The following is a 23,780-nucleotide window of genomic DNA, read 5'->3' as shown; positions in this document are numbered from 1 at the left end:
TTTCAAATTAAAATTTGGCTCATGCGTTGATGCCTGGATACCTTGAAGTCACTGGAGCATGATCTCCAAAGTACTGATGAGGCAACTGAAAACAACAGAACAGGAGTTGAGCTACTGCCTCTCTCAAGAGTCAAGCAAGTCTCTTCTGTTTCAAGTACTATTTCTACTTATGTTAATAATTCCTGACCTCAAAACATTTAAATTCAAAACACTGGAGCATCCATAACCATTTTGTCAGGGCGAAGGATCTGGGCAGTAGTTATACCAGACTTTGGTAACAGCTCGGTTTGATGTCTGCTTAACAGCTTTCTTCATTAGTAAATAATTCAGTTGTAGAAATGGTGGGACAGCAAAATGTGTCTCAAGTCTCTTTTCTTTCAGTGGAAAAAGTTTAAAATTAGGCCTGGTAGACATAGAAGCCTATTTTCCAGTGGCTTTCAGATGAGGTTAATTTACTGACTTGGATACTTCTTATTGGCTTTTCATGTTTCCTTAGAGATTGCAAGTCAGATATGTAAAATACTTTTTGTGATGAAATGAGATATACTTTTACTTTATTAATCTTTATTTAAACATTATATGTTCATCCTTTCTTATCTGTGTCTCCTTCAGTGAGTACGGTGGAGAGACTTTACAAGGACCAGCATATGGCCCCACAAGTCATTCTACAGCTGCTTCTTCATCTTCTTCAGCATTTCGCCATGTAGTGCCATCTAGACAAATAGTGGAAAGACAACCTCGAATGCTTGACTTCAGGGTTGAGTACAGAGACAGAAATGTGGATGTAGTACTTGAGGACAGCTCTACAGTTGGTAAGAATGTGTAAACATGACGTAACTGTTGTAGTAAAATTGTTAAAATAGAACTAAAAAGGCCCGATTGCCAATATCTAAATCATATGGAAAAAGAAGAAAACCCCTCAAAAAAGGTCCCCCCCAAATGTACTCTTCATAGCTCCTAACCATTTTCAAACCTCTGCAGCTCAAAAAAAGCAAAATTTCACTAATCATTATAAGGGTTAGTGATCTATCAAATATTTATTTTGACATCTAGTTGTCTTGTGGACTTAATTCATAAACAAAATGGAGATTACTGATTAAGTTGAGGCAAGAAAGCGTAATTTGCAGTAGGATTAGTGTAGATGCAGCCAACAAATAAGTGGATCATCTTAGCATTTCCTTTTTGAATCTCTATAGCATCATCCCTTTCTATGTAAGATTAGTGGTACAATTCAGAGAATTCTTCTATGTGTGAAAAGCATTGTAGCATCCTTCTTTTTTATTTGTCTCTTTTTTTGGGGAAATTAAGAGTTTTGTTATCAGGGTTGTTTGTTTTTATTCTAAATATGAAACATTTTGTACAAATATTTTAGAAATATGCTGTTCTTACCATTGCAAGCATATTCTTTTTTGTATTTCCCAAATGACTTAATTTACTCTTCCTAAGGAAAAACAGTATTATTGTTTTTTTTAAGACAATATACAGATCAAGATAAATAAATACGTCAGGAAATAGTTGATTAAAAATTTGTTGAGTTGTCACTTTGTCTGTGATGAAGCTTTGGAGCTGAAACTTTGGATCCTTGTTTTTCTTGTTGGCGTTTGATTTGGTATTTTTATGGTGCCACCTAGTGGTGCTTAGTCGAATTCCTGATTAGCGTTACTTTGCACGGCATGGTGCTGCAATGAGTTACATCCAAAGTAGATGTAAAAGTGACCAAATCAGAGTTTTTCAGCTACTGTAGTAGGTGTAGTAGGTGATAGGTTTTTCTTAACTTCTTTCAGCCTTGTGTTTAAAATCTTGAGAGAAGTGTGAAAGGTAAATAATAGAATTTCAACCATAGACATCAAGAAAGCAGCTTTTGGCTCATTGGGGGATCTGCTTGACAGAATCCCAGGAGAGACTGCCCTGGAGGCCAAAGAGACATAAGAAGGATGGTTGATGGTTCTTCAGAGCACAGGAACAGTTCAAAGCCAGGATGGAGAAACAGAATGTGCAAAAACACTGAGAAATCTGTCTGACCGGTCAAATATACAAACACTTTAGTTCCTTAGATCTAGATTATTGGTTGTGGAGCTGGGTATCAGTAATGCAGATGCATCTTATTTCTGTCGAAGTGCGTTGTTCCAGATAGCATGCACCTGCAGATTTATGGATCTAGACAGCAAACATTGTGTGGAGCTACTCAAATATATGTCCAAATTGCTGTATCCTCATGTGATTGTGTGAATCACATTCTTATTCTATGTGATTTTTACCTTCATTTATTCTTTACTGTTTGAAATATGTGTTACAATGGTAACTACTCTAAAACTGGTGTTCACTGTACATTTTCCTTGCTTCTGGAATTAAAAATGTGTATATTTTATACATGGATTTCTTGACATTTTCTTCATTTTTGTCTTCAGGAGATATCAAACATATTCTAGAAAATGAACTTCAGATTCCTGCATCTAAAATGCTGTTAAAGGGGTGGAAGACTGGAGATGTAGATGATAGTGTAAGTTTTCAGTCAACTTAATTTGCAGTTTCAAAGTGAGGGTCTGAGGGTGGGGATGACAGTGCAAGGATTCTGAGTTTCTGAGTGTTGTATGTTTCAGGTGAAAGCTCTACAAGGAACTCTTTAACTAAAGCATTATAAAAATGGCAGTGTATTTTGCAGTGTTTTTCTATACAACACAGCACACCTACAGAGATGTTAATTTAATAACAGTGAATACATCTTAATTTGGTGATGTTGTGAAGAAGCTTTTATAATTAAAAGGAGTAAAGTAAACTAATATGACAAAATCAGCTATTGTTTTAAATTTACATATATATTTTTTTCTTCCTTCAGACTGTTTTAAAAACTCTACACTTGCCAAAAAATAATAGTCTTTATGTTCTTACACCTGACCTGCCTCCTCCTTCTTCAAGTCATTCTGGGTAAGTCTTTTATCCATAGATTCTACTTGTATCGATTCTTTCTGTGTGTTTTCTATGAAGCAGCTTGCAGGAATTTACAATCAGTAAATGTTTCACTGCTCTAAGATGCAAGTGTAAAGATTGACTACCTCTGCACCTCACTGTGGAAAGAAGGTTGTTAAATAAAGTTTTAAGGAAGCTGTAGTGAAGTACATGAGCTACATGAGATTTTGCATCTTCAGGTTTTTGACTTGATTTTTTTAAAAACCTTGTCCCCAGGGAAATGAAAGCTGGTCTTTTGTAATTTATCACGTTACATTGATTCATTTAACATAAACATGTACAAATTGATACCAGCAGACCAGGGTTTTCTTTCTGAAGTGTGTGTTACCTTATTTTGTCATAACTTCTTGGACTTACAAGGTGTACACAGTTAGATTAATTAATTTCCTCTAAGCAGGATATCTTCTATTACCAATTTCAATACTCAAAAATATTCACTAATCAGTGAATATTGCAAAGGTTTGAAAATTAAATAGTTTTCATGGCATGTGGATTCCTCGTTGTTGTAAAGTAATTTGTAGCTACTTTGCTGTTTTGTCTTATTTCCTACCCTGTCTATGTGATTCTTGAAGGTGGAATGGTGTGTGTTCTTACCAGGAAAAATGAATTTTATTCCGAAACCACTAGAGGGTGCACTGTAATTGAGTGTGAAAGGAGTAGCTCTGATTCTGAATTGTCAAGCAAGCAGGAAAGATTGCAGTTTGAAATGATCAAATTGCATAATTAGTGTGCTAGATTGCCTTCAGATTGCCTGAAGAGGGGATTCTGCTGCTGTAGTTAGATAGCAGAATGTTCTACAAACATGATGAAGGAAAGCTTTTGACAATCAATAGAAAAAGATATAATACTTAGGCCCATAACCCTGTATGCTATGGAGGAAATAAGAAAACAGTGTATACTATAAAGAAAAGTAATAAATAGAAATAAAGTACAAACATTAAGAGAGGAAATAATGGTAATGGAACAGAAAGAGCAGGTTAGTACTGAGCCGTGATGTGAATTCTAGGTGCTGAAATGAGTTGTAGTTGTGAGTGAGAATGATTAGATGTTGTGCTTAACGAGCTTTTTGAAGAATAGTGCCAATACTGTGGAAAAACCATGTTGATACTAACAAAATCTTCTACATGGAAACCTGGTATATTTTAATTTCAATGTCTGATTTTTGTAAGTAAATGCTGATGATTTTAATAGAAATAAACTATTTAACAGCACTAAAATGTTTAAATGGAGTTCTTGGGCTTTTTTTTTGTTGAACAGTTTAGAATAACTTCCTACTAATATCACAGTGGGTGTTACCTTTACAGTTTATACTTGTTTCTTAGAGGAGATGAGTTCTGCCTATTTTTAAGATAAATTTGGTACCTTTGGGGATAGCAAATGATGATTAATTAGTGGCTACTTAAAGATAATTTGAAGGCTGGATCATCCCTTGGAGTCATAAATCCTAGATGAAAGGGGAGGCTTGCCTCCAATTAAAGCATCAATGCAGATCAAAAAACATCTAATTGAAGCAATGTACCAAACCCAGTTACACTGTTTACTGCCTACTGTTAGGTCAGTTATTATGCAGATTAGCTTGATAGCCTCAATTTTTAAAAGCATGATGTTCTCATCTCTTATTAATGGATGTTAAGGAACTTTGCCTCTTACTTTTCGTGTTCATCTGTCATTTTCTTTCAATGCCTTTTATTTTGAATTATAGAAAAATAGCCATTATTTCAGTATCTCCAGAAAGTGATATATGAGAAACCTGAGATTTTAGTATGTGATGCTTTATATATATACCTTTTTGAAAGAAGTAGTCTGGTCTCAGCTCTATAAACTTCAGTTTGTTTCTGTTCATGATGCTCTGTGAGAATAAAGTTCGAGACATTTCTTTCCAGTGTGTTGGCATGTAGGCATTGAAGTTTGTGACAGACTGAATGGCCTTAACCCAGAACTGACTTAAACTGGCATCTACGTAGAATGGCAAAGTGATCCTGCAGTTTAAACAAGCAAAAATCTCATGGGGCATCTTCATTCATCAGTGGCATATCTAAAGCTCTCATAGATAATAGAAACCCCGTGAATGACTACTGTGTGTTAGTAAGTTGAGGTGTGAAGATGAAATGTCAGCACATGTAAGGTTGGCAAAGCCATACCCGCCCATGTACAACATCTAGAACAAGACAGTGTATTCTGTTAACTGTGGATGTAGTGAAGCATGATTTCTAGCAATTCCTACTTCATCCCAGCAGCTTCAGTAATTCATCTCCCTCTCTCTTCATCTTCCTTTGATCTTGCTTACTTTTACTGGCAGTACGTCAGTGCCTTCCATGCATTCAGTAGCCCACGTTGTTTTTCATCTGCTTAGACTGCCAGCCTGCTCTGCTTCTGTTCTCCATGTAGTTCTGTAATCAGGTAATAATGAATGACGAGTGAATGTGTATAAATTTGCTGGATAGAACAAGTGAGAAAAACATTATCTGCTTTGGAAATCCATTTTAAAATAGAAAGGTAGCAAAGAAAGTCCATCATTCAGTTGTCCAAGAGAGCGGTCCCTTGCACTAACTGTTGGATTAGATTCTTCAGTTCCTTACAGTGGCTCTTCTTACCTTTGTTGCTGTAGGTGATTCTAGAAAGCTGGCTCTGTTCAGTTCAGGAGAAAGGTTTGGAAAAATGCAATGGAGTGTATCTATAAGTGCTAGGTACTATTTCTTATATACCTGATGTATCGCTGGAAAGTTGAAGGCAGTTAAAGCTGCTTGACCAAATGCACTCTAGGTCAGGTTCATCGTTGGACTTGCCAATCTTGAAGATAGTTTCCAACTTAGACTGTTCTATGATTCTGTATCTTGGAGGTGATTACTGTGCTGTATTTTTTTTTGCTAAGTGATTGTAATTTATTTTAGCAATGTAATTGTTTGGACAGGAATAAAAATTATACGGTCGTTGGAAGTAGTGGGTATGTATTTTGCTGAGTACGTGTTTTTTGGATTGATACAGAGCAGTGATTATGACACGGTGTCTTAGTGTATGTTATCAACTGTAGCAGAGTGTTAATTAAGAATGATGTAACCTGCAACTCCAATTATTAGTATTGTCTGTTTAGCTGGACAGGAGCAGCACCTTGCTTTAGTTACTTTGAAAGCATCAATAAGGATGGTAAGATTAATGTTTTATTTTCACATCTGCTCATGAGACAGTTTAAAAATCCTGAAGTTTAAAATGCAATAGAATGTAAACAAAGGGACTTCTGCTCATTTACATGTCAGCCAGATTTGCTGATTGCTGTTTGAACCTAATCTACCATCTCCTGCTGCATTAGCTACAACAAACATTACATTTACATACTGATTTCTTATTTTGTTTTAATGTAAATAATCTGTAATTACAGTAAATTTGGACTTCTGTTGACATGAGCCTGTATAAATCCGTAAGTTTAAAATGGAAATGTTAATTACCTTGTGTCAAGCCTATTTATACAAAATTCGGAGGTTTTGGAAACTCTCGTGGCTGAGGAAGTTACTGCCTATTAGGACATTCTGAATGCATTTCATTTAAAAAACAAAAACAAAACTGAACCGAAATGAAAAGGAATATTTGCTGATCACTGATTAAGGATGTACTTTCGGTTTCTAAGTTAAAAACTTTACTAAAATTTTCAAGAAAAATGCAATTTAGCAAAGTATTAAATCAGAAATGAAGGCATTAAATCTGCCATTTCTCAATGGATACAGCAGCTCATTTTGTATATTAAGCATTTCAGCACAATAAGATGAAGAAGCTTAAAATATAAACTCCACTACTTATGGAATCTTTCTTCAGCATTGCATAGACTGCACAGTTGCTGTCCCCCCTAAGTCTGGCATTATTTGCAGTTATGCATTTTTAGGCTAAATATTATTTCTTTTCATGTAGTAGACTCACTGTTGATAAATTCTGCTATATTAGAATTTGGATGGAGAGCCCACAGATAAACTCATTCCTGGCTCTTAATCCTGTTATTTGAATGAAAGATTTTCTCGTAACTTCATTTGCTTGAAATTTCAGCTTTAAAGAGGAACACTTTTTGTTTGCGTATTATGCAATTTCAACCCCAACTGAATCTTGGTCTGTCACTGAGGTTCCTGCTCATTATGATAAAGCTGATAACAAGTGCTATAAGGGCAATCCATATGTCATCCTAAGATGATCCAGGTTTGTCTCGCTAGATCTGATCAGGACAAGGACTATTTTCTTTTGCCTGTTCTCAGACTTGTTTTGTTTTCCAGATGTAGGCAGAGTTGCTATAATGGATAGTTGGTGCCTAAAAATACAGTCAAATTCCCTTCCCTCCTGTGCTGTCATGAATGTGTAATCATTCAGCTGTGGGGGGAAAAAAAGTAACATTAACCTATCAGCCAATGCTTTTGAAAGCTAGAGTTTGCAGCAGGGGGAAGCACTGCTGATAAAAGTGGCCCACTTGAATTCTGCTTCCAGAATTTTATTTCCTTTCACCACTAATTGATCCTGAGATTAATTAAATTCTGTTAGTGTTGGTGGCAAAAAAACAACAACAAAAAAAAAAAGTCTTGCCTTCAAAGGGAACCAGAGTTCGACACCGATTCTCTTCTTCATCCTCTCATCCTCATCTCTTCCTTTTCTTTTTCTCTTTTAATTCAGATGTTTCATTTGGAAGATGGTGTTCAACTAGTTACATTTGAAGGAAACCAAAACTGCTGCATATGTGGATGCAGTAATTTTAGAAAATTACATAGTGTTCACAGGCTGTTATGTCCATATCTTAAATTAAAGAAAAAAGCATCAACTGTCAGTAGTAGTGTCCTGCTTAGATAACTTTATACTGTAATTTGAGCATGGCTTGAGGAAATGAATTTAGGAGGGATCTATGTGGCTGGTTCTCTGGCGTCATGTTCAAATCAACCCCATCCTACAGAGGAGTGTGTGCACCTATTGCCCAACAGGTGCGCTGACAACTCCTCCTCTCCTTGACTTTCTAAGGTATATGTTCCATGGCTTAGGGCTTCCAGGCCATGTAAAGTTTTGATACGGGAGCTCAAAGGATTGGGTTAGTTGAGCAGTGCATTTCTGTACAGCATTACCTGGCACATTTTCTTTGTTACCTTATTTTTTTGTTAAAAAGAAGTGAATAGTTGGCCATGTATTTGAATTGCAAACACTTCTTCATATAACTTCTATTTAGTTAACTTTTTTCTTTAAGCTACCCTAATTTTCAGCTCGCTCTTTGTATTTGGCTGTGAGTAAATACAGGAAATTTACTTGTTAACAACATTTGCTTCTCATGTTTAGAAATCCAAAATGTAGAGATATCAAAATATATAGTTACTTTGAAGCTTTTAATTTTGAGTCAAACATAGCTCTAGGAGAGCCTTTGTGACGATAGAATCCATATGCTGTAGTTAATAACATTTTTAGAACAGTTATGTATATCAGTTATCTCCAGTACTTGCTTAAAAACAAAGAAAAAAAGTCAGAATCTGGAAAAGCACAGCAGGATACTGTAGTTGCTACTGAACATTTGCCAAAAGAAAATATGGTTACAGCAGTGCTAAACTCATTAAGAATCCAATTAGAATTACCCATGAAAATAAGCATGCAACTTCTCAGAGTCTCCTTTGCAGGACTTTTAGGTATTTTTGTATGTTTCCAACCTGTTCTTATGAGTCTTTTTGACAAGTGGAGCTGACTGCACATTCAGCAGAGTTCACTTAATTAAGCTACATGCACAGGGTCTGTTGTACGTTAGAACATACCTAGCATAAACAATGAGTTAAATGAGTTTTCTGTATTACAAAAGCACATCGAAGACAAGAGAACTTGCACTTTATGATTTTGTTTTGTAGTATGTGATTGTTATGTATAAGATGTCACAGAATCCAAATTATGTTGCTGAATGAAGATATTTTTGTAAGGTAATTTTTCTCGAGATGCTAAAGCAAATAATGCATCTCTTGCTAAAGCATCCATCGAGTATTGCATGGGCTCCTTACCATCTGAGCAGCCAAACTGCAGCTCAGTAATTACAGTAGAAGGAAAAACTAACAAATCAAGACACACATAATCTAGCAGTCGTTTTTTGTCTTCTTGTATCTTAAGATACAGCTGTGCTCATCTGCATAATGAATTTGTCCTTTATTACTTAGAGAAATGGCATATTGAACTGTGATGGATCCGAGAAGATCTGAAGGAAAAAAAAAAAGTTTTGCATTCTTGTAAGAGTGTTATAAGGAAACATAAAGTAGATAAACTCAAATTTCAGATGTCACTGAATGGGTCGAGTCTGCATAAATATTGATTAGAAGTGTAGCATGCAGTTATAGTGCAGTTTCGTAGCCTGTATAAGTTTTTGTATGCAGCTATAATTGCTTTCTCAATGATAGATGTCCTTTGACAGAAGATACTGACATAATTTTGTACCTAATTAAACAGGATGCGTTTCTAACATCTAGGTGTTTTGTTACTGGGAAAATCACAATAAACAAGTTCGTGACATGAAGTTGACCTGTTTAATCTGTATCTTAAGATTTTCTTTTAATTCATATCATTAAAGATATTTGAATGTACGGTTCAAACAATTTGAGCTGAACTAACTTTTCTAAGTGCTCAGTAACCCCAAGAGAAATTCTGCTGTGGTTAGTTTTCCAGTTCTTATTAGCTAGGTTTATGTGCTTTGAAACTAAATGGAAGAATTTCCATTTGATTTATGCTTCAGGTAACCCCAGAGAATTGAGAGCATGCTTTGCCTTGTTCTACTTACCATTGGTTTTTAATGTGCATCATAGCTTGATATTTTGACTGGTCATCAATATGCTTACAAGCCTGGTATTAATGACATAATGAGTGCTAAATGTACCTGATGTTTGTGAAGATGATGTGACTTCCAATTTTGAGAATACTTAACATTAGAAGAGCTTTAAGGGCTGCAGTCAGCTTATTAAGGAAGGAGATCAGGAATGGCCTTTGGTCATTCTCAGCATGCCTCCTTGCATTTAAGAGTGAAAAGAGCGATGATAATGTTGTGCCTGGACTTGTCCGTGTAGAGTTTAGGGTACCCTGGGGTTTTTGCATCTAACTGTAAAACAAGCTATAACACGCTTATCCCTGATTTTCTTGTTTTTCTTTCAACCATTTCAGAGCCCTGCAGGAGTCATTAAATCAAAACTTCATGCTGATCATCACCCATCGAGAAGTCCAGCGGGAGTACAACCTCAACTTCTCAGGAAGCAGTACCATTCAGGAGGTGAGTGCTGTTTCACAGCTGAAGAATAAATGTAGCTCATTATAACTAATGCCAGCTCTGTTAAAGACAGTTTCACATGGTCTTATTGGAAACTCCTTTGTTTTATTAGTCTTCTTTTTAGTTTAATCAACTCTCTCATCAAGATTACTGTAATTTGATTAAAGAACAAGAAGTTTTCTGTTATCTTATACAGGAAAGATGCTACTTTTTACATTATAATAAAAAAATATGCATGCAGCATTTACTGAGTTATTCCATAGTGATGAGAAAAGACACATTTTATTTTCAAGCCCTTTGAATCTCTTGCTATCTACTTTTCTCCATGTTGGCTCCATCTTCATTTTGTGCCTGTAATGAATGCTGGTTGTTATCATAGTGCTCCAGTTCTTACTGGCTTGGTAGTCTTATGGTTTCTTTGTATAGTAGATGTCACTGCTATTCTGTAGAATGGCCAGCAAGGGGTGATATTGTAGAGAACTTCATCAAAATTAAAACCCTTAGGAGCAAATATCTCTATATGAATCTGGACCTTCTGAATTCAGAACTAGGAGTCACTGCGTAATTTTAAAAATTCCTTTCTAAGCAAAAAGGTTCTTTTTCCAATGCTTCGTGGTGTATCTAACACCACATGTTTGGGATGTTATTTCCATATAACCCGCTAACTTCTGGAAATAACACAAACAGTATAGAAATGGGAATCTTAAGAATTCGTATTATGAAATGTTAAGATTAAATGTTTGCTTTTATCATGAAATGTGCACTTGCTATTGATCTGACACTTCCCTCAATCTTCTAGAGTTAAACACGTTTTATGGAAGTGTTTCATTTGATAGGGTGACAGAACTATTTCAAGTCCAACAATAGTAGCTATAAGAGCATTATTCCATGCAGCAGTGAGAAGTAATTATCAACTGTTTCCATTCTGAATCTTGTTGTTCTTAAGGTATAAATTTCAATTTTCCTCTGCTTGAAAGCCTGTTCCCTGTTTTAGTTTTGTAAACCTTGCATGCTGAGTGCTGTTATTGTTTTTGAAATACAAGCACACAAATCTAGTTGTAGCAGTTTGGTTTTTTTGGAGGAGTTGAGCACTACTCTTTAAAATGAGAATCAGTTATTTTAATCATTTATTCCCATAAACCTTCGAATTACTTACAGTTTTAAATAATGAGATCCTGAAGGAAAAACATCACACTTATGTATTACCTGTTTATTTGTTTATTTTTATCTATACTTTATCAATTACTGTTTTACTGGTATGTTTCACCAGACTTAAAGGACCCAAAAAGCTGTGATGATGCATGGGAATTTAGGCTTTACATGCTGTTTACAGTCAACATGTTATCAAATGGTGTCAGCTTGATTTATAAGTGTGCTATAATTTTCTCCCCCGAGGAAGCCTAAAAACCCACATACACCTACAACCTCATACCCGTATTAGTAAGAGCATCAAACCTTAATTTGCCTTGTTTTTCTGTGTCTAAGTGCTACATGCATTACAGTGTATAAAATTACGAAGCTAATTTCAAAGGCGAAATGAAACAAGAATGCTGGACCTTTTTGTGCTATTGGTGGTGAACAGGTGAATGTATCTGTCTGTGCAAAGTCTTGTTGAAATCCCTGGGGACTTGGCTGAGACAAAATAATTGGTGAACATTTGTCTAATTATTGAAAACAAGCACTATTTTACATGTTAACTCCCTAATGACCTTGTAATTTTTTCTTTTCCTTTTAGCATAGATCGTAGATTTCAATGAATGACTGATGAATTCAGTTACTTTATGTGATTTGGAGGAATTGGTGGTATCTTTCCTTCTTTTCTCTTACACATTTCTATCCTTTTAAGAGACTGTTAGATTTTCCTTTACTGTCTTGTTCTCCGTTTAACAAATTAATAGTTTGCTTTCCTTCTGATGCGATTTTGTAATCATGGGAAGCTTCATAGAAGTTGCAGCTGCCAACCACAAGAGGGCAGGAAGGACTATTCAATTATTACCTGAGAATACCGTTCAGTGTTTTCAAATTAGCTTCTGGTATATTAACAAAAAGGAGTATAATGGCCAAGTTATTGTTTGATTTACAGATAATTGGCATATTGCAGGGAGGAGACTTAATTTCACCCTTTTAAATTAAACAGGGAGATTTGAAAAGACATAAAATATTCATTAATGTTCAGTGATTATAAAGCAGTGGCATATATTTATTCTACCTTTATTACTGTTTCGATGGGAAAATACTGCAAATATTTCAGAAATCGAGTTGGCCATACTGACAAGTTGAAATGTTTAAGCAGTGTTAATGCAATCTTCTCACACCGTGCACCCTATGCAGAAAGATTCAAAATGACTGCATCAATTATTAAGAGAAATACTTGAAATTCTAAAAATGTTCTACTGTTTGCCACAGTTGGGTGCAACTGTCTCTGCAGGGCAATTTGTTTGGTTTGTTGTTATCTACCCCATAAAATTTGGAGTGCTAATAGTATTTTTTTTTTTCCAGCCATTTCCAATAAAAAAAAAAACAGCCCAAACCTACCACCCTTTGAAAACTATCAGAGTTTATTACGAAGAATTAAGTGCAAAATCCATTGAGCTGTCAGCTCTGGTTTATTAAAACACTGTTGCTTCAGTTCTGTGTGTTCATTACATCGAATATAATAATAAGTGATATTTGGATGATTTGATGTTTCTAAAAAAAATATATCAAACCAAAAAGCAACTTGCTATTTAATGGGGAAACAAACCAATTAAAAATTCTTTAACTGAGAGAAGCCTTAAGCTCAGGCCTGCTTGCACAGTATCTCTTGTATTAAATCAGTAGCTGGATTTTTGGATGGTTCTTATTCTTTTTTTCTTTTCCTATGTGTTTTATCGGCATCTTCAGCTCTTCACATATTAAGATGTAATTTCTCAGGTTTTAGAAATAGAAATCTCTATCGGTTATGTTGATGCGGACTCATCAGCCTGTAGGGAATCATCGGAACTCAAATAAAAAAATGAAATTATCAAATTCTCTGTGTTTTTCTGTTCATTATTTTTCCAAGAGTTGGGCAGGGCAGTTGTTAACTCGGAAACTTAATGATAACATGTCGGCCTAAATTGCAAATTAATCTGTGTCGCAGCTTTCTGACATCTGTTTGTTCTTGTAAAATTGCAGTATTAAATTAATTCTGGGCAGATACTGTTCTGGGAAATATCATGATTACTTTTTTTCCATGCTCTGCATTTTAAAGTGGAAATTAGTGGGGTTTGTGCCAGTTTGAGGACTGTAAATTAATATATTTCCAGTGTATTGTATGGTTAAATAAGGGCAGTTATAACAAATTGAACTGCTAATACTTGTAAGATTACAATGAGCTTTCCATCTGAGTACTAGCTCTTTATTTTGCTAAAATAATTTGTAGATATTATCCCTGCTGGAGAATGAGGATTTTTTGATTTTGATTTGATAAGCCGTGTGCTAAATATTATAACACATTGCCACATGCAGCATAAAAGGTTTCCTGTCTGTTGTTATGAAATTAGCTATGAAATTAAGATTTCTACTATTTTACTATTTTTGCAAGTTTTAGTTATATTATTTGATAGAGGAGAAGGGCTCTCCTTTGCATAGAAGATATCTAAGTGTTTAATGGAAAACAAGTCTGTGTTCTCATGGAGTGTACACAAACTAATTTGCAGCAAACTCTTTGTCACAAAATCGAACTTCACGCTTCGTGTTGGTTAAGTCAGTGACACAGGGAAAAGTCTCAAAAAATCTTAACAAACTGGGTACATCCGTCATAAAGAAAGAGTTGGTGTTTGTCTGTTTTACTGCTGGTAGAGACTTTGAAGCTTTTTTTGTTATTACTGTGTGCAGGATTACAGAAGTATCCAGTGTACGCAGCCCGTGGCTGCTAAAGGGTGGACAAGTTAAATATGCAGAACGTTGAACCTCTTGTAGATCAGTGAATTTTTTGTTGAAGAGTCCAGTTGAGAATAGTAGGTGCAGCATGTACCAGGCACTGTAATTCCTAGTAAAACATAAAATTCTGTGCAAACAATGCAAAGATGGGTCCCTAAAATGCAGGCTGCCTTTGCATAGCTGCATCTGCTATTTATTCCATTCCTATAGCCAATAAAGTAATCAGAGGCTAGCATCGAAGCATCCCTGTCACCTGTGATAGGTAATATATTTGTTCTTTGTTCCCTATAGATTTACTGGCTAATGTGGAATACAAAAAGCAATGTATCCAATAGCACTGCAGGCAGGAGGAGGAACTGTGTGTACATAGAACTGCTTGGGATAAGATAAGCTTGAAATTCAGTGCTGCCAGACCCTAATGAGAGTTTGTATTGATTTTTATTTTATTTTTTTAAACTATTTTAGAGAATGACGAATGCGAAACAAGATATGAAAACGCTGTGAACAGGCGGAAACCTTATTTAAAAGGTTTAAATAATTGTAATATGTAAATATAGCTAAGCAGATGAATTACTTTCAATACAGAAAAAGATTCCCATTGAGAGCTTTGTACCTTTTTCAGATGAGATTTTTGATATTTGTACAAAATATTTTCAAACCCATTGTTGAGTGAGATCACCTATAGAAAAGGTCAGACACTGACATGGCGCACAACACGTATGTGAAGATTGTGTTCTTTATAACTAATTGCAGTAGAATACATTTGCCAAAGATGCTGATATCAGCCATCTCCAAATATTGTACATACATGAGAAGCTGTCATATTTTTGAGCTTTTAAATTGTTTTAAAGTAGTTTCACTATTCTTAGGCAAATAAAAAGCAGTAGTTTGCAGATCTGTTTTGTATGCAAAGGTGCACAAACGTTCTGTGCTGTTCTCTTTCTGTCACAGAAACCAGCAGAATGTGTTGTGGCCATACATCCTCGAGTTCCTTAAATTATTTTTATGAAATTTGCATTTTTAAAAATATCTTTTCCCCCCATTTAAAGAAATTTAGTAGGTAAAAATTATATTGAATTTATTCTAAGTAATGAGAACAGTAAATGGAATTTGAACATGTATCGCTGCAGCATCGCTGTTCTGCAGTGTGAAGGGAGTGCTGTCTGGTTAACTAGGTCTGGACTTCTTAAACCAGCACAGAAAAAGTCCATTTGTGTACAGGTAAAACAACGTCATGATTTTTGGGGGGGGAGGGAGAGAGAGGGCTTTCCTTGGAAAGAAGAACAGAACGTTGCTAAACTGAACTCTGTAGACTGAGGCGAACCTGTGATAAACTTTCTATAAGTTGTCATGTTATCAATTATCTGAAAAAGAAGTTTCTTGGGAAATAAGGGGAATCCATCTGTTTGGTACCTCTTTGAAAGTGATAACTTTATTAGGCATTTAAAATACCTTAATGTCTGCCTTAGAGATCTGTTTCTAAGAGAATGCGTTGATGAAGGCATACAACCATTTCTCTTTTCATGCAAGAGAAAATGCGATTGGAGGTAATGGAAGGGCTCTCTTTTACTTCTCTTTTAATTATGAAGCGTTCTATATTCCTGGCAGAACATGTTTCATAACCTGTAATTTGGTTTTGGTGGGTTTGGATGTGCATATCATTAAAGAAACGATCTTCAGTTATCAAAAACTGGTAAACATGGACATTTTTATATGCAAGAAAAGGCAGAGAGTAAATAATTGCACTGGTGACCAATACTGTAATAATCCTGTTTTACAATATGCACTTGACAGGTTGTAATAGTGCTAATTGAAGAGACTAATTCACACTTGCTTCATTCTATTCAAAGGCAAAATCAGCAGCTTGTTTTGCTTTTGACCAGATGGTCCTGATGAACACCTACTGTGCACTTTAAGTGCTTTACTAGAATTACAAAGGCTGGGGGCTGCGTCCGACTCAAAATGATTTGAGAAGAGAAAAAAACCTCACTGCTCAATGGATTTGGTGCAACTAAATTAATTCTAGTGGACCCATTACACATTGAGCCCCCTTTTCAAAGTGCTGAGCCTCCTCGTTTGTTCTGTAGCAATGAGAAAGTGAAAGGCAGATTACTGCAAACAGAAATAAAAAAAAAAAAGTGCTGTGAAAAGGAGAAAAGAGGCCTTGAAGCCTTTTCATATCATTTGGGTTTTTCAAGTGCGTTATTTTTGGGGAGGGTGGATGTATGAAAAGCCAATTGGAGTGTTTTTTGTTTTAAAGTGCGCTATTTAAGTACTATGAATATAAAAGCAAGAGCAACAGTTGACTGAGTTTACTGTGGTAAAGCTTTGTGTCCAAGGATGAATCAAATTCATTATAGTCAATGCTTTGTATTTTCATATGAATGTAGGGTTAGTTTCACAAGACTGTGTCTGTTTAGGATAATTATAATTTAATATTTTCCTTTCATAAAGTTATCACTGTAAATATCTAAAATTTACTGAAGGCAAGTTTTTTTCCTTGCATAAATTTAGAAGCACTCAGAGTTTAAAACTCCAGCGGAAGCTGTTTAATTTCCAAAGGCAGGAGAGGCTTGTTCCAGTGGCGCTGAAGCACAGATTATTATAACTAATTAGAAGTCACACATCTGTTAGCTTTCCATTTGTCAGTGCTCGTAGTTTTGTGTGCATGTTTATATCTCTCGTCTTTCTGTCTTTATTTCGTTCCCCATCTCTGTTAGACTCCTTCCATAAACGTAGCTGGATTTGAGAGAAACTCTCAAAGAATGAGGATCAATTTATTTGAATTTGAAAGTAATGAGGAGTCATTGTTATAATTTTGATTATAGGTCCTGTGCTATAAATGCTCAGTCATGTGAGTTGTCCTTATTTTAGAAGTAATCACGTTGAATTGAATGGCTTTGCTCGTGTAATTTAAGGATGCTGAGGATTTTGGGGATCAAGACCTAATTTAAAACCCTGAATTTTTAAAAAACTGCAATTAAAACCATCACTGGCTATTCTGATTCTGAATATTTGCTGCTTTACTTTCAGTGGTGGGGAATTTTTATGCATGGCTTCTATCATAATGATAGCTATTAAAAAGGTGTTAGCATGAAATGACAAGAGAACCTAAGCAGCTTTATGAACATATTAAACAGCCACGTTCCTAGTTCTGCACTGGTTACAGTGTATGGCAGTATGCTGTGGCTAAATGCTATCTCTATAAATGCCGTTTAGTTGAATCAAAGGTGAAAAATCAGTTAATGTTTTTCATGATAGGAAATAGTTTACACCTTGTAAATCACTGTACCGCACCACGAATCAACCTTTCTATCCTATCTTAGCTGTGGAACGAACACTCCTATTATTGCATGATATACACCTATATTAAAATAACAACAACAACAAAAACATTGAATTACGGATTTGTTTTCAATCAGTGAAATTTGTATTTGAGCGAATTATAGTAGGCTCAGTGTTTTGTCATGTTTTCTCATCAAACAACGCAATTATAAATAGTGAGGTGCTAATGAACTGTTGTTCTGGAAAAGTTTTTTTTCCTCTTTTTTTTTTTTTTTTTCCCCTAACTTGAGCAAGAAAGGAAACATTTCTCAATTTTAGAGTGCTCGCATGGTGCAAAGGTATTCGAAATTATTGTACTTATGTAAATTGTGTTGGTGCTATCACTTCTAAATACACAACAGAGGCTGATCTGAAAACCTCCCCTGTTCGTATGGAGTGCAACTGGAGTCTCAGTCTCAGTGTTGTAAATTGCTCATTTAATTGGGAACTGATTTAGTTAATTCAGTCATACGTGTATTCATACATGTTTATCAGTAAGATGATCTTTAAAACTAAATTTATGTTATCATAGGGCATTCTTATAAAAGAGAGATAAACTTTAATGGAGAATTGAGGTGATGAGAATGTTTTACGTAGCGGTTGTGAAGCTGATCTTAGCATCTTAACAATGGTAAAATGATTGTACTGCACTATGCTGCTCTGTAATTGTTACGCATAGAAAATAGTTGCTATTTCAAGTGTGAATTATTATTTTATTTCTCTGTCTGGTCCATAATGTCATTGTGAAACAGTGTGATGTTTCTTCAGTAAACCCGTTGCCTAAGGTTTTTTAGTTATATTTCTATGCTTCTGTAAAACATGAACTTAAAAAGTTAGTCATTTTGTATTTGCACTGGGAATCGTGAGCATAAATTGAAGAGCCTTGCACTCATTTAAAGGATAAAATGGCCTCATAATCACCCTCAATAAATTCGTGTTACTGTTCTTAAAAAGGGTTATAGAAGCGCTCAGCAAACATTTGCAATAAGTGGCAAAATTTATGCCTTGCTTTGTGATAGTTGCGTGACCAGACAGTGGGGTATAGGATTGTTTTAAGGTTTTTACAGCTGCAGGCAAAAAGCATCTGTTCCTAGAAAAGCCTTCATTGTTTAATTTTGACACTGACTTTTCCATGCTGCTTGTACCAGTCCCTGGATTAGGTGCCACTAACATAAAATTTGAGTTGCTCCCAAATACAGCTGTCACTCTACATAGCCTTGTAGCTTAGGGAAAGTAGACATAATCAAAACAAGCATTTTTTTGTGCAAGGTCATCTCAGTGGACTGAAAAAGCTCCGGGCAGGAGTTTTGACATTATTCTGTCTTTTGAGTAGCTGGCCATTAGCTTTTGTGTTTATTTATTCCTTCTTCCAGTGGTCGCTAACGTGTTTTGATGCCTCAGAAAAAATGAAAGAAGGATTTTTTTTAAACTTCTCTCCTTTTTCTTTTGCATACACTTTATACTATATTTTTCCCTAAGCAGCTACTGCAGTATTGCATAAATGCTGTGTTACCTCCGTATCTCTACAGTGAAATGGAATGATTTACAAAAATGGGGGAAAACTGACATTTTTGAAAAAGGTTCATTTCCTTCAAAGTTTCCAGTGAATTAAAAAATGAAAGAGCACTTCATTTTATGTATCCCAGAGTTGTGTTAATTTCTACCCAGCTGGTCTAAAATGATTGATACAAAGCCAAATTTGTGACTGCCTGCATTACAAAGTCTGTAATTTGCTAATGAATTATGATAATAATCTTTCATCATACATGAAAGATTTAGACAAACAATTTACTAACTATATAGTTTGATCACAATTTTTGGGTTTGTACCAAATCTTGAATCTACTTTATTTTCCTCAGCCTAGATTAGCAAACCAAAGTGAACTTCTTACAACCTTGTTTTGAAAGCAGTAGTGCAGGAAGATAAGTAGAAATGACAGTGGACAGCTTAAGAGGTAGTTATAAGCACCATGATTAATGTATGTACAAATGAAACCAGCCAGTTTTCAACTAGAGAAGCCTCACAGTGTGTACGGTGCGAGAAATTGCTTGGGACTGCTTCTTGGGACGTAGAAGTAAATTCAGTCAAGTAGAAATGTTTCCCAGGTGTGGTGGTGGTGAACTATCTAAAGTGTAGCTAAATGCATATGAAAAGCTCCAGAAATGGAGTAGCTGTCACAAGACTGGGTCAACCTGAGTGAGGATGGTGGCTCCCGATGTGCCAGAGCAGCAGAACTGCTGGCTTGTCTTGCTCACCAAGGGCACTGGTGGAGACTGCTGACACTGGGATGTGAGCACACTGTAAGCAGGTCCTTTCTTATATGAAATCAACTTATTTTTGGTCATCTCACAGAGTAAACCCTGTGCTTTCTGATCAAATGTTACTTCCCAGTTCTGCAGAACTTCTGCATTGGATGTTCTGATTTTCCAACAGTGAGCAACATAGGAAAAAGGCCCTAACGCTTTTGGTCCACTGCCCTGAGTTCTCTTCCATTTTGCAAATAAACTCTTATTTTCTCTGCTCCTCATGAGCTCAGTGGATTTCAGAAGACAATGTTTCCACTTGATCTTCGCAGCTGATACCAACTGCAGAACAGATCTGTAAGGACTTAATCTGTTTGAATTTCTTCTGTTTAGAAGAGGAGGAGATCATCAGATGATGCTGAATTTCTTGGGTTACCTATAGAAAATAACAAATATTCTAGCAGGCAGCGTAAAATATTCCTCATGTTGGTTCTTTGCACAGCTGCTCTGCCATGGGTTGCAGCACATAAGTGTAGGCTAAAAGTTAGTGTTTTGCAGGAAGATTTAAGAAGTGATGTAAAAATATCTCCTATGGCACTTTAGGCTTAACCAGTTTACCACTCTTGGTTCATTACAATGCAAACTCTCACATTACCCTGATGTAAGAAAATGCTCCAGTGAATTTCCATGTTTTTCACTGGCCTTATGAGACACAAGTTTGGAATATTAACCTGGACATGTCTGACTTGACAGTTTACCTTCTGCTCCAAGGAGAGAAGTTCCACTGAATGTTCTGTTTCACTGTTCCATTGCTGCTGTTAGTGGAGGGTGTCAGAGCTTCTATATTACTGTTTGTCTTAGTCCCTGCCCAGGCTGTCTTGTGGTCGCAGTTCTCAGCTGTGTGCACAGGGGATGTTCTCAGCTGCAGTCTGGCCTTTTCTCTGCCAGCTCAGTGTCACTGCACAGAATAAAAAAGAGCCAAGACCTTTTAAGTAGAGTGGGTGAAAGAGGCTGTTAGTTAAAGCTGAAATTGTCAACACGAAACACTTCCCAGATTAATTTAAGTACTTCTTCTGCTCCTACTTTTGAATTATTCAGGAATAAGTGATTCTTGCCTTAGAAGAGAAAGTTGTTTGGGTAAGCGCAAGCGAGGAGTTTGTACAAGATATAGAGGGGAGATGCTGAACTTGAAATTACAGCTACAGATCTGTTTTCAGTCTCTAATTAATAGAAGTGTAGTAAGATGTGTACAGTTAAACTCTGTGATACTGGATGGTTGGATTATTTGCCATTATAGAAATATGTGCAACTTTCTAGGAAGGGATTTTATCGCTACCTGGCAGACACGTTGTAGAAATAAACCTTCACATTTTTTCCCTCTGTTCCAAGGTAATGTATACATGAGTGATGTCTCAAAAAGATCCATCGTTGCACTAAGTTTTCTTAATTCCAAAAGTGTGATCCCTAAATAGAAAAATTTGTTTTGCTTGTATGCTACTCTAGGCCAGGAAAGCAATATTTCTTATCAGAAGCTTTTTCATCATTTAAGTTGTATAAAATGAAGTGCATAAGGTGCAGATTTTGATGAAAGTTCTATTTCAATTAGGAATTTAAATTAATACATTAAGTACATTATTGGCATTGCTTCATTACCTCTTTTTTTTTTTCCAAATCAACCTGAAATGGTGGAACAATAAAACTTATCTTGGACAAATAAATGCAGACTGTTTGAAATAGGTTATAATTTTAGCATGCAGTCTAAAATAAGCATCCATACTCTCAAGACAGTTATCAGAAGAGAATTTTCTTAGAATGCAGGGCAAATAGACTGTAATTCAGAAATTAAGTTCTTGTTGTCTTCATGTTTACTTTCTGCAATGCAAAATGCTAAGCGTATTCTAGTGTGCTGAGGGCCTAAATGGCTGTGATTAATGTAGTAAGGAATCTTTCAGATTGCACCTAGTGAAATGCAAGTTAACGATGGTAAGAGGGAGTCGTTAGGATTAGCACCATAAATGGAAGAGTGGGTGCATGGGGAAGGTGCGTGTGAGGCATATGTTACAATTCCAGTAGAGGAAAGTGTTGGAACTATGCAGGAACTGGTTTGCTGTTGTGTTTCTCGCTTTCAGGGTGTGCCTTGGCAGCGAGATCAGAGCAACATCCAACCATACATCATTTTCTGCTCAGCTTTCAGAAGAAGAAACTAAACACGTGGTCTCATGTTGCACCAGAATGGGTTCATATTGGGTGTTAGATTTCTTTATGTGGGGTGGTCATATATTGGGACAGACTGCCCAGGGAAGTAATGGTGTCCTGCTCCATTGGAGTTAGTTGGGAGATGTGTGGATGTGTCACGAAGAAATGAGATTTACTTGGTTGAGTTGGTGGTTGGACTTGGTGACCTTGAAAGTCTTTTCCAGCCTACTCAATGATTCTGTATTGAATTAAACCTCGCAAACTGTTCCTTTCTAGAGGGAATTACTGAGTACAGTGCTTACATGTTAGACTTTTAAACAGGAACTGAATTTTCACAGGTTATTACATCTATATCAAATGGATCTTTAATTAAATTAGTTGTTCTTGATATTAAGATAGATAGGTCAATAAAATGACTCTTGCCTTGGATTTGGAGAAGATATTTTTATGCTTTGGTGTCTTTGTATTCTTTGTACACTGAATCTGCATAACTGTGAGGATTCTTTTTCAGAGGAGGAGCTGCTAGTGTGGATCTGTATAGCAGTTGTCTTATTAACATCTTCACTGTATAATAAAAAAGAATAGTTGACTATGTAAATGAGCGGCTCGTGATGCTATAACTTGTCAAATAACTGTTGGTGCAGTATAGCTGAGCAAACTGTTTCAGTGTGTGCATATACAGTAGGTATTTCTCTCCAAATTAATATTTGCATTTGAAATATGTGCGAAGTGCAAATACATGAAGAGTATATAACAATTAATAATATTTTGTTTGATGTTTACTTATGATGTGCTCTGCATTTTAATTCTTAATGTTATCTGCTTCTTTAATCGTCTTGAATTAGTGTTCCAAATGTATTGATTCAAAAGAATTCATTACTTTGCTCTTATGTAGCTATTAAGTTTTGATAGACGTTGTATCCTTGAGGCAGGTTGGATTTGGTCTATAGTTAGCTGGCAATTTTGAGGCTGCTATTTAGTTCTTCAGACTTCCAGGCCATCGTAAAACTTAATATATGATAAATCATAGAAGAACATCTGTATTTCTAAAACAAAGAAAAGTCAGTTTTGCACTGCTTTCTTGGATTGCTTGACAGTTTAAATGTTGTGTTACCTTAGAAATGACTAGAAAGTTCTGTGATTATATCCACCGTAACTCAAAACTTGTTTTTAAGTTTCTGTAAACATACTGTCTGTGTTCATTTTAACTCCTGTTTTAATGCTGATTTGCTGGGCATCTCTTTTAGATCTTTGTCTAGTTTAGTGATAAATGTCACTGTTATTTAATAAAGGTGGAAACCTTCTTGCATGGGTACATTGCTCCCTTAGAATTGTCAGTGTTCTCTCTCTGGGATTTCTCTGTTGCCTTCCTCATAGGGGTGATCCCAGAGCTTGAGAGTGGGAGTGGATGGGCTGTTCTCAGCAGCTGTTTGCTCTTAGACTTCTGTTTTGGATCCTAGCTGGGTGTCAGCATCAGTTTAAAGCTGTGTTTAACTCCCTGTCATCCTGCTCCCCTCCGCCTCCCTGTGCGGTGCTTTGAAGGCAGCCCTGGGGTCAGCGGCTGCTTGGCTGCTTTGGGAGCTGAGCCTCTGCTGGAGGGGGATCCTGGGAAGCATCGCACAACCAGGAACCTGGCAGACCTGTCAATGGCTTTTTTCCCCCCCATGAGTGTGAACTGTGGTGGCAATAGTTGTTTCTTTAAGATGAACATCTTGGTATTACGTATTTACTTTCCAGCAGGTATCTTCAATGTCAGGCTGGCTCAGCAGACAAGTCAAAACAGGAATATTTTTTTCTAACTGCTGTAGGAGCGAGTCTCAGTCTGGAATCTCAGAAAATCACAGCGTTCGTTCTGGTTAGCAGCTAATAGGAAACAATAAAGATTTAGGGTTCAGAATTTAATTGGC

The 23,780-nt window shown here is 36.1% G+C and overlaps 1 protein-coding gene across 3 annotated transcripts in view; it reads left to right on the top strand.

Annotated features, from left to right (window-relative positions):
- Window positions 1-23,780, top strand: part of FAF1 (Fas associated factor 1) — a 129,810-nt gene that overhangs the window by 25,921 nt on the left and 80,109 nt on the right. For all 3 annotated transcript variants that reach the window (XM_015870465.2, XM_015870466.2, XM_015870467.2), the window contains exons 4-7: window positions 613-812; window positions 2,409-2,500; window positions 2,837-2,925; window positions 10,105-10,210. In XM_015870465.2, the coding sequence (XP_015725951.1) occupies window positions 613-812; window positions 2,409-2,500; window positions 2,837-2,925; window positions 10,105-10,210 (487 nt within the window). The remainder of the gene's footprint in view (window positions 1-612; window positions 813-2,408; window positions 2,501-2,836; window positions 2,926-10,104; window positions 10,211-23,780) is intronic.

Source organism: Coturnix japonica, chromosome 8 (genome assembly GCF_001577835.2).
Source record: "Coturnix japonica isolate 7356 chromosome 8, Coturnix japonica 2.1, whole genome shotgun sequence".
Taxonomy (NCBI): domain Eukaryota; kingdom Metazoa; phylum Chordata; class Aves; order Galliformes; family Phasianidae; genus Coturnix; species Coturnix japonica.
Note: the sequence above shows the minus strand (reverse complement) of the source record. Positions and strands in the feature narration are given on the sequence as shown.